Genomic DNA, 15,761 nt, shown 5'->3' with positions numbered 1-15,761 from the left:
AGTTAGGTTGTTTGATTTTTTTTGTTGTTGTTTTTTGAGGTAGGCTTTTACTGCTATGAACCTCCTTCTTCGAACTGCTTCTGCTGTGTCCCATAAATTTTGATATGTTGTATTTCCATTTTCATTTGTCTCAAAGACATTTAAAAGTTTTTCTTTTGATTTCTTCTTCGACCCCTTGGTTGTTCAGTGGCATGCTGTTTTATCTCCACATATTTGTGAATTTTCTAGTTTTCTTCTTGTAATTCATTTCTAGTTTCACACCACTGTGGTTGGAAAAGATGCTTGATATGATTTTAATCTTCTTAAATATATGAAGATTTGTTTTGTGGCCTAACATATGATCTATCTTGGAGAACATTCCACGTGCACTTGAAGAATGTGTATTCTGCTGCTTTTGGATGGAATGTTCTGAATATATCTGTTAAGGCCATCTGTTCTAATGTGTCATTTAAGGCTGATGTTTCCTAACTGATTTTCTGTCTGGATGAGCTATCCATTGATGTAAGTGGGTATTAAAGTCTCCTACTATTATTGTATTGCTGTCTATTTCTCCTTTTAGGTCTGTTAATATTTACATATGTATATATGCGCTCCTATGTTGTGTGCATGCATATTTACAAATGTTATGTCCTATTGTTGGACTGACCCCTTTATCATTGTGCAATGCCCTTCTTTGTCCCTTATTACAGTCTTTGTTTTAAAGTCTATTTTATCTGATATAAGTATAGCTACCCCAGCTTTCTTTTGGTTTCCATTTGTATGAATTATCTTTTTCCATCTCTTCACTTTCAGTCTCTTTGTGTCCTTATATCTGAAGTGAGTCTCTTATAGGCAGCATATAGATGTGCCTTATTTTTATCCATTCAGCCACTCTATTTATTTTGATTCAAAAATCGAATCCATTAATACTTAAAGTTATTATTGATAGGTATGTACTTATTGCCATTTTGCTGTTTTCTGGCTGTTTTGTAGTTCCCCTTTTTTCCTTTCACCAACGTCCTTGATATCTGTCTTATAGAAACAGAATTTCAGTAGAATTCTATATATTTCATAGTTTCCAAATTAATTTACATTTCATTGATTTTCCAGGTATCTGTTCTGCCCATTTGTCCACTGCCTGCCTTGTTCAAAAAAGAAAAAAAATCTAACAGCAGATACATGTATAAAGAACCAAGACAGAAACTACTTGAAAAAAAGTAAAACACTGAAAACAGCAGCTGATATGCAAGGTGCAGGCATGGAGGCCAGGTATATAAGAGAAAGCAAAGTAGCTGGATCAGAATCAGAGTACAAAGTATGAAAAGCAACTTAATCTGGGATGGGAGAGGAACATACTACACACTTTGTCATTTATTTTACTGCTATAGTATACACCGTAGTTTTGCTTTAAAGGCCAAAGTAACTAACTCTGAATATAATTGCATAAATTACCCTATTATAGTCTCATATCCCATTGTGCTTCCTCCTCCACTCTGTCTTCCAGGCACTTTGGCTTTCTTTCAATTCCTTGGACTTGCCGTGCTCCCTCCTGCCAAAGAGCCGTTGCACATCTTCTCCCTCGCTTCTTTGCTGAGTTTGTCCCTACTTATACTTCAGCTCTCAGTTTAAGCATCACTTCTGAGAAGTCTTCCTGGTGACTTCAATATAAATTGAATTCCTTTGTGGGGTTTTTTGTTTGTTTGTTTAAATTTATTTTATTGAAGTATAGCTGATTTACAATGTTGTGTTAATTTCTGCTATACAGCAAAGTGATTCAGTTATATATGTGTGTGTGTGTGTGTGTGTGTATACACACACATTTTTTTTCATATTCTTTTCCATTATGGTTTATAATAGAATTTTGAATATAGCTTCCTGTGTTATACAGTAGGACCTTGTTGTTTACCCATTTTATATATAATAGTTTGCACCTGCTAATCCTAAACTCCCAATCCATCCCTCCCCCACTCCCTCTCCACCTTGGCAACCATAAGTCTGTTCTCTATATCTGTCTGTTTCTGTTTCGTAGATAAGTTCATTTGTGTCATATTTTAGATTCCACATACAAGTGGTATCATATGGTATTTGTCTTTCACTTTCTTACTTCACTTAGTATGATACTCTCTAGGTCCATCCATGTTGCTGCAAATGGCATTATTTCATTCTTTTTTATGGCTGAGTAGTATTCCACTGTGTGTATATATATATATATATATATATATATATATATATATATATATATATATATATATATATATATATATATATATATATATATATATATATATATATATACTACATCTTCATCTGTCATTGGACATTTAGGTTGCTTCCATGTCTTGGCTGCTGTAAATAGTGCTGCAGTGAACACTGAGGTGTGTGTATCTTTTCAAATTATGGTTTTCTCCAGATACATGCCCAGCAGCAGGACTGCTAGATCATGTGGCAACTCTGTTTTTAGTTTTTTGAGGAACCTCCATACTGTTTTCCACAGTATGGAAATTTACGTTCCCATCAACAGTGTAGGAGGGTTCCCTTTTCTCCACACACCTCTTGGGTTCCTTTGTTTTACGTTCATTCAGAACTGGGTTTCTTTTCTTCAGAGGAATTGCCTCACTCTATTGTGATACATTCAGTTGAGAGGTGACTGGACTGTACTCTCCTACTGGACAGTAAACTCCATGAGGTGAGGGCCGAGCCTGGTTTGCTCACTATGCTATTCTTAGCACCTGACACAGCACACCTAACACATACCTCAACAAATATTCATTGAACAAACAAAGGAAAGTGACAAGCTCAGAAACAGTTTAGACAGAACTCAGTAAATAACAGGGTGTTCTATTTGGTAGATGCTCTTGGGGGTGGGAGGGGAGATGCATTTCTGCTTTCTGCTTAGCAATCATCTTTACCTGGGCTTTCCGCATGGCTTGCGGCTCAATCATGATGTTGATAAGACAGGGTTTAGTTGTGTCTGCCAGGCTCTGCCTCAGGGATTTCTGGAGTTCTTCTGGTGTTTGTACAAAATACCCTTTGCCTCCAAATGCAGTCATGACATGCTCATAATGTGACTGTGGCAGAAGACACATTGGAGGGGCCCTGAAAAAGAAGGTCACAAGTCAATAGAAAAAATTCTCTAAAATAATTTGTGGAAAAATTTCGTCTAAAATGAAAGGCATACTTTTACGTAAACTGAGATGCCAGTACATTAAACTTTCCATACATTTTTTATTGTATGTATAGCAATGTCCAATAGAACTTTCTGTGATGATGGAAATTTTTATATCTGTGCTGCCCAGTATAGCAGTTACTAGTGACCTGTTGTGGTGAGCACTTGAAATGTGACTAGTTAAAAAGAGGAAGTGAATTTTTAATTTAACTTAAACAGCCACATGTGGCTAGTGGCTACTATACTGGGCAGTGAAGGCTACACCATCAACTATTATGAATCCCCCCTCCAAAAAAAAGAGGAAAAAAGGAATGGTTACTACAAAACAGCAAATAACAACAAAACAACAAACAGAGTCAGCGAGCCATAAGCAAACATACCCACAGCCTGCTCCCCTGCGGCTGACTCACAGATTCACAACTTCCTCATCCCACAGCCAGCCACAATACTGTCTCAGTTTGGCTCTGTCATCAAATGACCAAGATTTAGCTAAGCGGTAAAAGGAAGGAAGACTTCTATATCATAAATAATATGTAAACATCTGTATTCCTACATGGTGTAGTGGGAATAGTAGGACTGGGAGCATTTGCAATAAGCCTTTTCATTAACAAGGCTCAGACATGAAACTCATTCACCCGAGCCTTCAGTGGCTCCCTGATCATAAACTATTCATTGAAGTGCCAGTCAAGGATGGTTGTGCAAAAAGGAACCATGCAGACAGGGTTCCTGTCCTTCAGAGCAGCTGACCATGAAAACAAGCAATACTGACACCACAGGAGAAGGTTTCCAGTATAGCAGACTTTTTAAAGAGAGATTAAAATAGATGAGAAAACATAAATATACACTGTTCTGGGTTACTTACACTGTAGTAGCATCTCCAAATTTTAACATTTCCTTCCAAGTATCTGTATCAAAACCTTGGTAAATTCCATTGTTATTCACCACCAAAAGTATGATTGGCAAGTTGTACCTAAAATTGAGAGTAAAATATAAAGGAAATCATTTTTCATTCTGAAGCAATTTCTTTTCATTGGATTGAAATTTTAACTTGAAAATGGATAGTTTTCTATAAGCTTTTTTGTAATATTAGGGTAAGACCAAAAATTAAGCATTTGTTATCCTAATAAAGACTATCAAATTATTAACAGAAACATCATGGAGCAGTAGAAAGAATGCACAGTGGCTGGCAGACCTGGTCCCACCACTATGCAGCTACGGATCTCAGGAAAATGACTGAGCTTTTCTGACCCTTAGTTTTCACAGATCTGGCAGTTAATAAGAATGACACCTTCCATACTTAATTCCCTCTGAAGCACTTGTTCCTCACAACTGTCCTATAAGGTAGGAACTAGTATGACTCCTATCCCTACTTTAAAGGAGACTTAAGTTTGGTTAACAGACTTAACACTAGTCACCTGGGTCTGATGTGGTCAAGCCAGTATTTAAATCCAGGCCAACTGACCCAGAGGCCGTTCTTTTAACCACCAAGCTCTGCTATCTCCATGCAGAAAACAAGCTTTTATCAGACCAGAACTTTGTTTTCAGTGACCTAAAAACTACTCCCCAGTTTTGCAGGTTTTGGGCATGTGGTAGAGAGATCATGAACATGCTGTCCTGGATGAGACAGACCCCAGGGTATTTACCCTAGTATTCTCAGGACACAGCACAGTGCCATGCACGGGGCACCTGCCACATGGTGAACGCTTGGTAACTATTTGTTAGGCAAGTGGGTCTTGGGTATAATTTTTCATATTTTGGAGAAAGAAATGCTGACTCAGGATGCTGCTTTACCTGCAGATGGTTTCCACTTCCATGCCAGAAAATCCAAATGCACTGTCTCCTTCCACACAGATGACCCGCTGCCCTGGGTTTCTATCTTTAGCCACTAGAGCAGATGCAATGGCAAATCCCAAACCGACTCCCATTGTTCCGAAAGTACCAGCATCAAGCCTGTTGGGGAACAGAGCTAAAATGAAACCCTCTGGGGCATATCACAGATGGTGGGGTTGGCACAAATCTAGTCATTTTTACATGGCTCATGGAAAAATAAAGAACAATAAAACATTCTCCTTATTATTAAGTTTTTAGACTGTGAGGAACTAATTTGTTAAGGATAAGCAAATGAATGGGAGAAATCACTCATGATTTCTTGGAAGACTGTGAATATATCCTCCGAACACTGAGTATACAAATTATCACATGATCTCAGGACATACCAAGCATAGAAACACTACAAAACGTCACCTAAGAATACTTTTATGAAGTATGTCCTTACACTGGCCACGTATAATTTTCAAATGTTTTCTCAATCTGCTTTTTGTAGTTTCTAATTTAACACGTTCCAATTCATTATAATTTCCTTTACCTGTGACGAGGAAGGTAGTTTTGAAGTACAGTGCGCCCAATATCCATAGTATTTGCTCCTTCACTCACCACAAAACAGTCTCTGGGCAGTTGTTCTTGAATGTGGTAGAATACTGTGTAATAATTCATAGGCAGGGATTTTTTGAAAGCTAATTCCTAAAATATCAGAGGGAAATAGAATCAAATTAGATTAAGATACAGTGAAAATAAACAGCACCAATAAGCTACTTTCAAACTTACTTGCAACAGCCAAAGGCTATGAAATTCCCAAATGGCCACTAGATGATGACTCTGAGAATCTGTAAACAGTCCTAGGGGACAGCCTAAGAAAAATAGGTCCCAGTCCCAATTTGGGACACAATCAAATAAGGCAGGAAATATCCCTCTTCCTGGAGATCCACAACGCACACTAGCATATTAAAGACTAAGACGTCCTATAGTAAAGATAGCTGAAGACACTGGGTTAAGCAAAACTAAACAGTCTTATTTGAGCACTTTCAGGGAAACACTGCCTTAGAAAAAGTGAAAATTTTATTCTAGAATATTTTCATCTAAAATATGACCCTACATTTAAAATTAAAAATGAAGTCAGGGTTTTAGAAAATCTAATCTTTCCCCACATGGAAAGGGTCTTCACCCACTACTCTGGAGGGTCTCTAAATGGAGGGAAAACAGCAAGGTTATTGCCCTTGTCTAGCCAAATGCCTTTTAGAGCTTCAGCAGCAAAGCCCCACTGCCTCGTCACCTGTACTACTTTGGTCTGCTGGAGATCATACCCAAGATGGATGAGCGACCCTCCTATACTCATGCACCAGAGAAGAGAGGCAAGATCCTTCCACCTTAAACTAAGGTGATTCCTATGGAAAAGAAGGAATTAATCACTATACCATTCAGGAAAGAAAACTGAGACTGGCTCCTGATAGGAGAAAGTCATTGATTAAAATTCCAAAGAAAGAAAGAATCATGTAGAAACAACTCTACTTGTTTGGAAAATGCAAATTTATTCCAAGACGACTGATATATTAGGGAACAATGAGTAAAGCTGGAATTTCGTATTTGCTTATGAATGATTCCATCAGTTAGAAACACTACATGAACCCAGAAAACTGCACCCAGCTGAACCAAGATGCAGAGGAATACACAAAACAGCAAAAAAAAAAAAACCAGGAACAGCTGGAGAGGAGCTTCAAGACGGCAGAAGAGTAAGACATGGAGATCACCTTCCTCCCCACAAATACATCAGAAATACATCTACATGTGGAACAACTCCTACAGAACACCTACTGAACGCTGGCAGAAGACCTCAGACCTCCCAAAAGGCAAGAAAATCCCCACGTACCTGGGTAGGGCAAAAGAAAAAAAGAAATAGCAGAGACAAGAGAATAGGGATGGGACCTGCACCAGTGGGAGGGAGCTGTGAAGGAGGAAAGGTTTCCACACACCAGGAAGCCCCTTCGCGGGTGGAGACTGCGGGTGGTGGAGCGGGGAAGCTTCGGAGCCACGGAGGAGAGCACAGCAACAGGGGTGCAGAGGGTAAAGCAGACAGATTCCCGCACAGAGGATCGGTGCCCACTAGCACTCACCAGCCCGAGAGGCTTGTCTGCTTACCCGTGGGGGTGGGCGGGGGCTGGGAGCTGAGGCTTGGGCTTCGGAGGTCAGATCCCAAGGAGAGGACTGGGGTTGGCGGCGTGAACACAGCCTGAAGGGGGCTAGTGCGCCACAGCTAGCTGGGAGGGAATCCGGGAAAAGGTCTGGAGCTGCCAAAGAGGCAAGAGACTTTTTCTTGCCTCTTTGTTTCCTGGTGCGCGAGGAGAGGGGATGAACAGCACCGCTTAAAGGAGCTGCAGAGACGGGCACAAGCCGCGGCTATCAGCGCGGACCCCAGAGGCGGGCATGAAACGCTAAGGCTGCTGCTGCCGCCACCAAGAAGCCTGTGTGCGAGCACAGGTCACTATGCACACCGCCCCTCCCAGGAGCCTGTGCAGCCCACCACTGCCAGGGTCCTGTGATCCAGGGACAACTTCCCCGGGAGAATGCACGGCGCGCCTCAGGCTGGTGCAACGTCACACTGGCCTCTGCCGCCGCAGGCTCACCCCATACTCCGTACCCCTCCCTCCTCCAGCCTGAGTGAGCCAGAGCCCCTGAAGCAGCTGCTCCTTTAACCCCATCCTGTCTGAGCAAAGAACAGATGCCCTCAGGTGACCTACATGCAGAGGTGGGTCCAAATCCAAAGCTGAACCCCAGGAGCTGTGCGAACAAAGAAGAGAAAGGGAAGTCTCTCCCAGCAGCCTCAGGAGCAGTGGATTAAATCTCCACAATCAACTTGATGTACCTGCATCTGTGGAATACCTGAACAGACAACGAATCATCCCAAATTCAGGAGGTGGACTTTGGGAGCAATGATATACATATTTTTTTCCCTTTTTCTCTTTTTGTGAGTGTGTATGTGTATGCTTCTGTGTGTGATTTTGTCTGTATAGCTTTGCTTTTACCATTTGTCCTAGGGTTCTGTCTGTCCTTTTTTTTTTTAGTATCGTTTTTAGCACTTGTTATCATTGGTGGATTTGTTTTTTGGTTTGGTTGCTCTCTTCTTTCTTTCTCTCTTTTTTTTTTATCACTTTAAAAAAATTTTTTTTAATAATTTATTTTAATTATTTTATTTTATTTTATTTTATCTTCTTCTTTCCTTTTTTTCTCCCTTTTATTCTGAGCCACATGGATGACAGGCTCTTGGTGCTCCAGCCAGGTATCAAGGCTGTGCCTCTGAGGTGGGAGAGCCTAGTTCAGGACACTGGTCCACAAGAGACCTCCCAGCTCCACGTAATACCAAACGGCGAAAATCTCTCAGAGATCTCCATCTCAACATCAAGACCCAGCTTCACTCAACGACCAGCAAGCTACAGTGCTGGACACCCTATGCCAAACAACTAGCAAGACAGCAACACAACCCCCTCCATTAGCAGAGAGGCTGCCTAAAATCACAATAAGGCCACAGACACCCCAAAACACACCACCAGACGTGGACCTGCCCACCAGAAAGACAAGATCCAGCCTCATCCACCAGAACACAGGCACTAGTCCCCTCCACCAGGAAGCCTACACAACCCACTGAACCAATCTTAGCCACTGGGACAGACACCAAAAACAACAGGAACTATGAACCTGCAGCCTGCGAAAAGGAGACCCCAAACACAGTAAGTTAAGCAAAATGAGAAGACAGAGAAACTCACAGCAGATGAAGGAGCAAGGCAAAAACCCACCAGACCTAACAAATGAAGAGGAAATAGGCAGTCTACCTGAAAAAGAATTCAGAATAATCATAGTAAAGATGATCCAAAATCTTGTAAATAGAATGAAGAAAATACAAGAAACGTTTAACAAGGACCTAGAAGAACTAAAGAACACACAACAGTGAAGAACCACACAATAAATGAAATGAAAAATTCTCTAGAAGGGATCAATAGCAGAATAACTGAGGCAGAAGAACGGATAAGTGACCTGGAAGATAAAGTAGTGGAAATAACTACTGCAGAGCAGAATAAAGAAAAAAGAATGAAAAGAATTGAGGACAGTCTCAGAGACCTCTAGGACAACATTAAACACACCAACATTTGAATTATAGGGGTCCCAGAAGAAGAAGAGAAAAAGAAAAGGACTGAGAAAATATTTGAAGAGATTATAGTTGAAAACTTCCCTAATATGGGAAAGGAAATAGTTAATCAAGTCCAGGAAGCACAGAGAGTCCCATACAGGATAAATTCAAGGAGAAACACACCAAGACACATATTAATCAAACTATCAAAAAATAAATACAAAGAAAAAATATTAAAAGCAGCAAGGGAAAAACAACAAATAACACACAAGGGAATGCCCATAAGGATAACAGCTGATCTTTCAGCAGAAACTCTGCAAGCCAGAATGGAGCGGCAGGACATATTTAAAGTGATGAAGGAGAAAAACCTACAACCAAGATTACTCTACCCAGCAACGATCTCATTCAGATTTGATGGAGAAATTAAAACCTTTACAGACAAGCAAAAGCTAAGAGAATTCAGCACCACCAAACCAGCTTTACAACAAATGCTAAAGGAACTTCTCTAGGCAGGAAACACAAGAGAAGGAAAAGACCTACAATAACAAACCCAAAACAATAAAGAAAATGGTAATAGGAACATACGTATTGATAATTACCTTAAATGTAAATGGATTAAATGCTCCAACCAAAACACATAGACTGGCTGAATGGATACAAAAACAAGACCTGGGGGCTTCCCTGGTGGCGAAGTGGTTGAGAATCTGCCTGCTAGTGCAGGGGACACGGGTTCGAGCCCTGGTCTGGGAAGATCCCACATGCCGCGGAGCAACTAAGCCCGTGAGCCAAAACTACCAAGCCTGCGCGTCTGGAGCCTGTGCTCTGCAACAAGAGAGGCCGCGATGGTGAGAGGCCCGCGCACCGCGATGAAGAGTGGCCCCCGCTCTCCGCAACTGGAGAAAGCCCTCGCACAGAAACGAAGACCCAACACAGCCAAAAATAAATAAATAAATAAATAAATTTATTAAAAAAAAAAAACAAACAAAAAAAACCAGACCTGTATATATGCTGTCTACAAGAGACCCACTTCAGACCTAGGGACACATACAGACTGAAACTGAGGGGATGGAAAAAGATATTCCATGCAAATGGAAATCAAAAGAAAGCTGGAGGAGCAATTCTCATACCAGACAAAACAGACTTTAAAATAAAGACTATTACAAGAGATAAAGAAGGACACTACATAATGATGAAGGGATCAATCCAAGAAGAAGATATAACAATTGTAAATATTTAGGCACCCAACATAGGAGCACCTCAATGCACAAGGCAAACGCTAACAGCCATAAAAGGGGAAATCGACAGTAACACAATAATAGTAGGGGACTTAAACACCCCACTTTCACTAATGGACACATCATCCAAAATGAAAATTAATAAGGAAACACAAGCTTTAAACGATACATTAAACATGATGGACTTAACTGATATTTATAGGACATTCCAAACAAAAACAACTGAATACACTTTCTTCTCAAGTGCTCATGGAACATTCTCCAGGATAGATCATATCTTGGGTCACAAATCAAGCTTGGTAAATTTAAGAAAACTGAAATCGCATCAAGTATCTCTTTTGACCACAACGTTATGAGACTGGATATCAATTCCAGGAAAAAATCTGTAAAAAATACAAACACATGGAGGCTAAACAATACACTATTAAATAACCAAGAGATTATTGAAGAAATCAAAGAGGAAATAAAAAAATACCTAGAGACAAATGACAATGAAAACACAACAACCCAAAACCTATGGGATGCAGCAAAAACAGTTCTAAGAGGGAAGTTTATAGCAATACAATCTTACCTCAAGAAACAAGAAACATTTCAAATAAACAACCTAACCTTACACCTAAAGCAATTAGAGAAAGAACAAAAAAACCCCAAAGTTAGCAGAAGGAAAGAAATCATGAAGATCAGATCAGAAATCAATGAAAAAGCAATAAAGGAAACGATAGCAGAGATCAATAAAACTAAAAGCTGGTTCTTTGAGAAGATAAACAAAACTGATAAACCATTAGCCAGACTCATCAAGAAAAAAAGGGAGAAGACGCAAATCAACAGAATTAGAAATGAAAAAGGAGAAGAAACAACTGACACTGCAGAAATACAAAGGATGATGTGAGATTACTACAAGCAACTATATGCCAATAAAATGGACAACCTGGAAGAAATGGACAAATTCTTAGAAATGCACAACCTTCTGAGACTGAACCAGGAAGAAGTAGAAAATATGAACAGACCAATCACAAGCACTGAAACTGAAACTGTGATTTAAAATCTTCCAGCAAACAAAAGTCCAGGACCAGATGGCTTCACAGGCGAATTCTAGCAAACATGTAGAGAAGAGCTAACACCTATCCTTATCAAACTCTTCCAAATATAGCAGAGGGAGGAACACTCCCAAACTCATTCTACAAGGCCACCATCACCCTGATACCAAAAACAGACAAAGATGTCACAAAGAAAGAAAACTACAGGCCAATATCACTGATGAACATAGATGCAAAAATCCTCAACAAAATACTAGCAAACAGAATCCAACAGCACATTAAAAGGATCATACACCATGATCAAGTGGGGTTTATCCCAGGAATACAAGGATTCTTCAATATATGCAAATCAATCAATGTGATACACCACATTAACAAACTGAAGGAGAAAAACCATATGATCATCTCAATAGATGCAGAGAAAGCTTTTGACAAAATTCAACACCCATTTATGATAAAAACCCTGCAGAAAGTAGGCATAGAGGGAACTTTCCTCAACATAATAAAGGCCATATATGACAAACCCACAGCCAACATCGTCCTCAATGGAGAAAAACTGAAACCATTTCCACTAAGATCAGGAACAAGACAAGGTTGCCCACTCTCACTACCATTATTCAACATAGTTTTGGAAGTTTTAGCCACAGCAATCAGAGAAGAAAAAGAAATAAATGGAATCCAAATCGGAAAAGAAGAAGTAAAACTGTCACTGTTTGCAGATGACATGATATTATACATAGAGAATCCTAAAGATGCTACCAGAAAACTACTAGAGCTAATCAATGCATTTGGTAAAGTAGCAGAATACAAAATTAATGCACAGAAATCTCTTGCATTCCTATACATTAATGATGAAAAATCTGAAAGTGAAATTAAGAAAACACTCCCGTTTACCATTGCAACAAAAAGAATAAAATACCTAGGAATAAACCTACCTAAGAAGACAAAAGACCTGTATGCAGAAAATTATAAGACACTGATGAAAGAAATTAAACATGATACAAATAGATGGAGAGATATACCATGTTCTTGGATTGGAAGAATCAACATTGTGAAAATGACTCTACTACCCAAAGCAATCTACAGATTCAATGCAATCCCTATCAAACTACCAATGGCATTTTTCACATAACTAGAACAAATAATTTCACAATTTGTATGGAGACACAAAAGACCCCGAATAGCCAAAGCAATATGGAGAAAGAAAAACGGAGCTGGAGGAATCAGGCTCCCTGACTTCAGACTATACTACAAAGCTACAGTAATCAAGACAGTATGGTACTGGCACAAAAACAGAAATATAGATCAATGGAACAGGATAGAAAGCCCAGAGATAAACCCACACACATATGGTCACCTTATCTTTGATAAAGGAGGCAAGCATATACAGTGGAGAAAAGACAGCCTCTTCAATAAGTGGTGCTGGGAAAACTGGACAGCTACATGTAAAAGAACGAAATTAGAGCACTCTCTAACACCATACACAAAAATAAACTCAAAATGGATTAAAGACCTAAGTGTAAAGCCAGACACCATCAAACTCTTAGAGGAAGACATAGGCAGAACACTCTATGACATAAATCACAGCACGGTCCTTTTTGACCCACCTCCTAGGCAAATGGAAATAAAAACAAAAATGAACAAATGGGACCTAATGAAACTTAAAAGCTTTTGCACAGCAAAGGAAACCATAAACAAGAACGAAATGACAACCCTCATAATGGGAGAAAATATTTGCATATGAAGCAACTGACAAAGGATTAATCTCCAAAATTTACAAGCAGCTCATGCAGCTCAACATGAAAAAAACAAACAACCCAATCCAAAAATGGGCAGAAGACCTAAACAGACATTTCTCCAAAGAAGATATACAAATTGCCAACAAACACATGAAAGAATGTTCAACATCATTAATCATTACAGAAATGCAAATCAAAACTACAGTGAGATATCATCTCACACCGGTCAGAATGGCCATCATCAAAAAATCTACAAACAATAAATGCTGGAGAGGGTGTGGAGAAAAGGGAACCCTCTTGCACTGTTGGTGGGAATGTAAATTGATACAGCCTCTATGGAGAACAGTATGGAGGTTCCTTAAAAAACTAAAAATAGAACTACCATACGACCCAGCAATCCCACTACTGGGCATATACCCTGAGAAAACCATAATTCAAAAAGAGTCATGCACCAAAATGTTCGTTGCAGCCCTATTTACAATAACCAGGACATGGAAACAACCTAAGTGTCCATCAGCAGATGAATGGATAAAGAAGATGTGGCACATATATACAATGGAATATTACTCAGCCATAAAAAGAAATGAAACTGAGTTATTTGTAGTGAGGTGGATGGACCTAGAGTCTGTCATAGAGAGTGAAGTAAGTCAGAAGGAGAAAAACAAATACCGTATGCTAACACATATATATGGAATCTAAAAAAGAAAAAAAAATGGTCATGAAGAACCTAGGGGCAAGACGGGAGTAAAGACACAGACCTACTAGAGAATGGACTTGAGGATACGGGGAGGGGGAAGGTTAAGCTGGGACAAAGTGAGAGAGTGGCATGGACATATATACACTACCAAACGTAAAATAGATAGCTAGTGGGAAGCAGCCGCATAGCACGGGGAGATCAGCTCGGTGCTTTGTGACCACCTAGAGGGGTGGGATAGGGAGGGTGGGAGGGAGGGAGACACAAGAGGGAAGAGATATGGGGACATATGTATATGTATAACTGATTCACTTTGTTATAAAGAAGAAACTAACACACCACTGTAAAGCAATTATACTCCAATAAAGATGTTAAAAAAAATCAGGAACAACTTTTCTCACAATCAAAGAGGAAACACTATCCATATACAAAGACTTTAAACAAAAATTGCCAAATCCTGCAGAAGTGGCTCATTTTAGTGCTAACAGTGGATGGTTTGGTAGTTTCATACATTACTATAAATTCTAAAGCCTTCAGCTATCAGGCAGAGCCATGAATGCAGATGAGGAAGTTGCAAAAGAATTTCCAGCAGTGATACAGAAGTTAATTGAAAAAGAAAGCTACAAATGGTCTCACTAACATTAAATGAAATGAAATAAACGTGAGGGGATGGATGTGTTAATTAACTAGATGGGGCGAACTCTTTCACAGTGTGTGTATCAATGCACCATGATGTACCTTTAAATATCTTACCATTTTATACGTCAATTACACCTCCATAGGGACCTCCCTGGTGGCTCAGTACTTAAGAATCTGCCTGCCAATGCAGGTGACACGGCTTTGAGCCCTGGTCCGGGAATATCCCACATGTCACAGAGCAACTAAGATCGTGCATCACAACTACTGAGCCTGCGCTCTAGAGTCCATGAGCCACAACTACTGAGCCCACGTGCCGCAACTACTGAAGCCCAAGCACCTAGAGCCTGTGCTCCGCAACAAAGAGAAGCCACCACAATGAGAAGCCACAACGAAGAGTAGCCCCCGCTCACCGCAACTAGAGAAAGCCCACGCACAGCAACAAAGACCCAACGTGGGCAAAAATAAATAAATTAATTAATTAAAAAAATTATACCTCAATAAAGCGGAAATTTAAAAAAAAAGAAAAAGGTGGCTATACATTAGATCAAATTTTCAGTTTTGATGAAACACCTGTCTATTATAAATGCATGCCTTGGGGGCTTCCCTGGTGGCGCAGTGGTTGAGAATCTGCCTGCCAATGCAGGGGACACGGGTTCGAGCCCTGGTCTGGGAAGATCCCACATGCCGCAGAGCAACTGGGCCCGTGAGCCACAATTGCTGAGCCTGCGTGTCTGGAGCCTGTGCTCCACAACAAGAGAGGCCGCGATGATGAGAGGCCTGCGCACCGCGATGAAGAGTGGTCCCCACTTGCCACAACTAGAGAAAGCCCTCGCACAGAAGCGAAGACCCAACACAGCCATAAATAAATTAAATAAATAAAAATAAATAAATAATTTAAAAAGAAAAAAAAACTTCGCATTTCATTTAAAAAAAAATAAAAAAATAAAAAAAATAAATGCATGCCTTGGAGGACTTATATCTTTCAGGACAAACATGCCCCAGGATTTAAGGTTCCAAAAGATCTCTTGTGATTTGGTGCCAAGGTCAAACTGAGGACAAGGAGCCACACCCATCCACATTGGCTCTGTCGACTCTGTGTCCAATGTCAGATCCCCTCTTTCTACCGCTTCACAGTAACTCACGAGCTATAACCTTTCCAATGCCCACTTCCACAAGAAACTTCAGGTGCCATGTTTATTGTAATACATATATGAATGTGTGTGTGTGTGTGTATCTTACACATTGTGATTTTAGGAATGCAAATGTCATGCTATGACAGAACTAACTCAACCATGGACCTGAAGCATTCTTGAGTT

At 40.0% G+C, this 15,761-nt stretch overlaps 1 protein-coding gene across 3 annotated transcripts in view; it reads right to left on the bottom strand.

The window, feature by feature from the left end:
- HACL1 (2-hydroxyacyl-CoA lyase 1) overlaps positions 1–15,761 on the bottom strand; it is a 45,942-nt gene that overhangs the window by 10,283 nt on the left and 19,898 nt on the right. For all 3 annotated transcript variants that reach the window (XR_005019633.1, XM_036849540.1, XM_036849539.1), the window contains exons 13-16: positions 5,511–5,665; positions 4,937–5,095; positions 4,008–4,115; positions 2,889–3,075 (exon numbers count right to left, since the gene is read on the bottom strand). Coding sequence is in view for 2 of the 3 variants with exons in the window: in XM_036849540.1 (XP_036705435.1) it covers positions 2,889–3,075; positions 4,008–4,115; positions 4,937–5,095; positions 5,511–5,665 (609 nt within the window). In the remaining variant the exon portion in view is untranslated. The remainder of the gene's footprint in view (positions 1–2,888; positions 3,076–4,007; positions 4,116–4,936; positions 5,096–5,510; positions 5,666–15,761) is intronic.

The sequence above is a fragment of the Balaenoptera musculus genome, chromosome 4, assembly GCF_009873245.2.
Source record: "Balaenoptera musculus isolate JJ_BM4_2016_0621 chromosome 4, mBalMus1.pri.v3, whole genome shotgun sequence".
Classification (NCBI taxonomy): Eukaryota; Metazoa; Chordata; class Mammalia; order Artiodactyla; family Balaenopteridae; genus Balaenoptera; species Balaenoptera musculus.
Note: the sequence above shows the minus strand (reverse complement) of the source record. Positions and strands in the feature narration are given on the sequence as shown.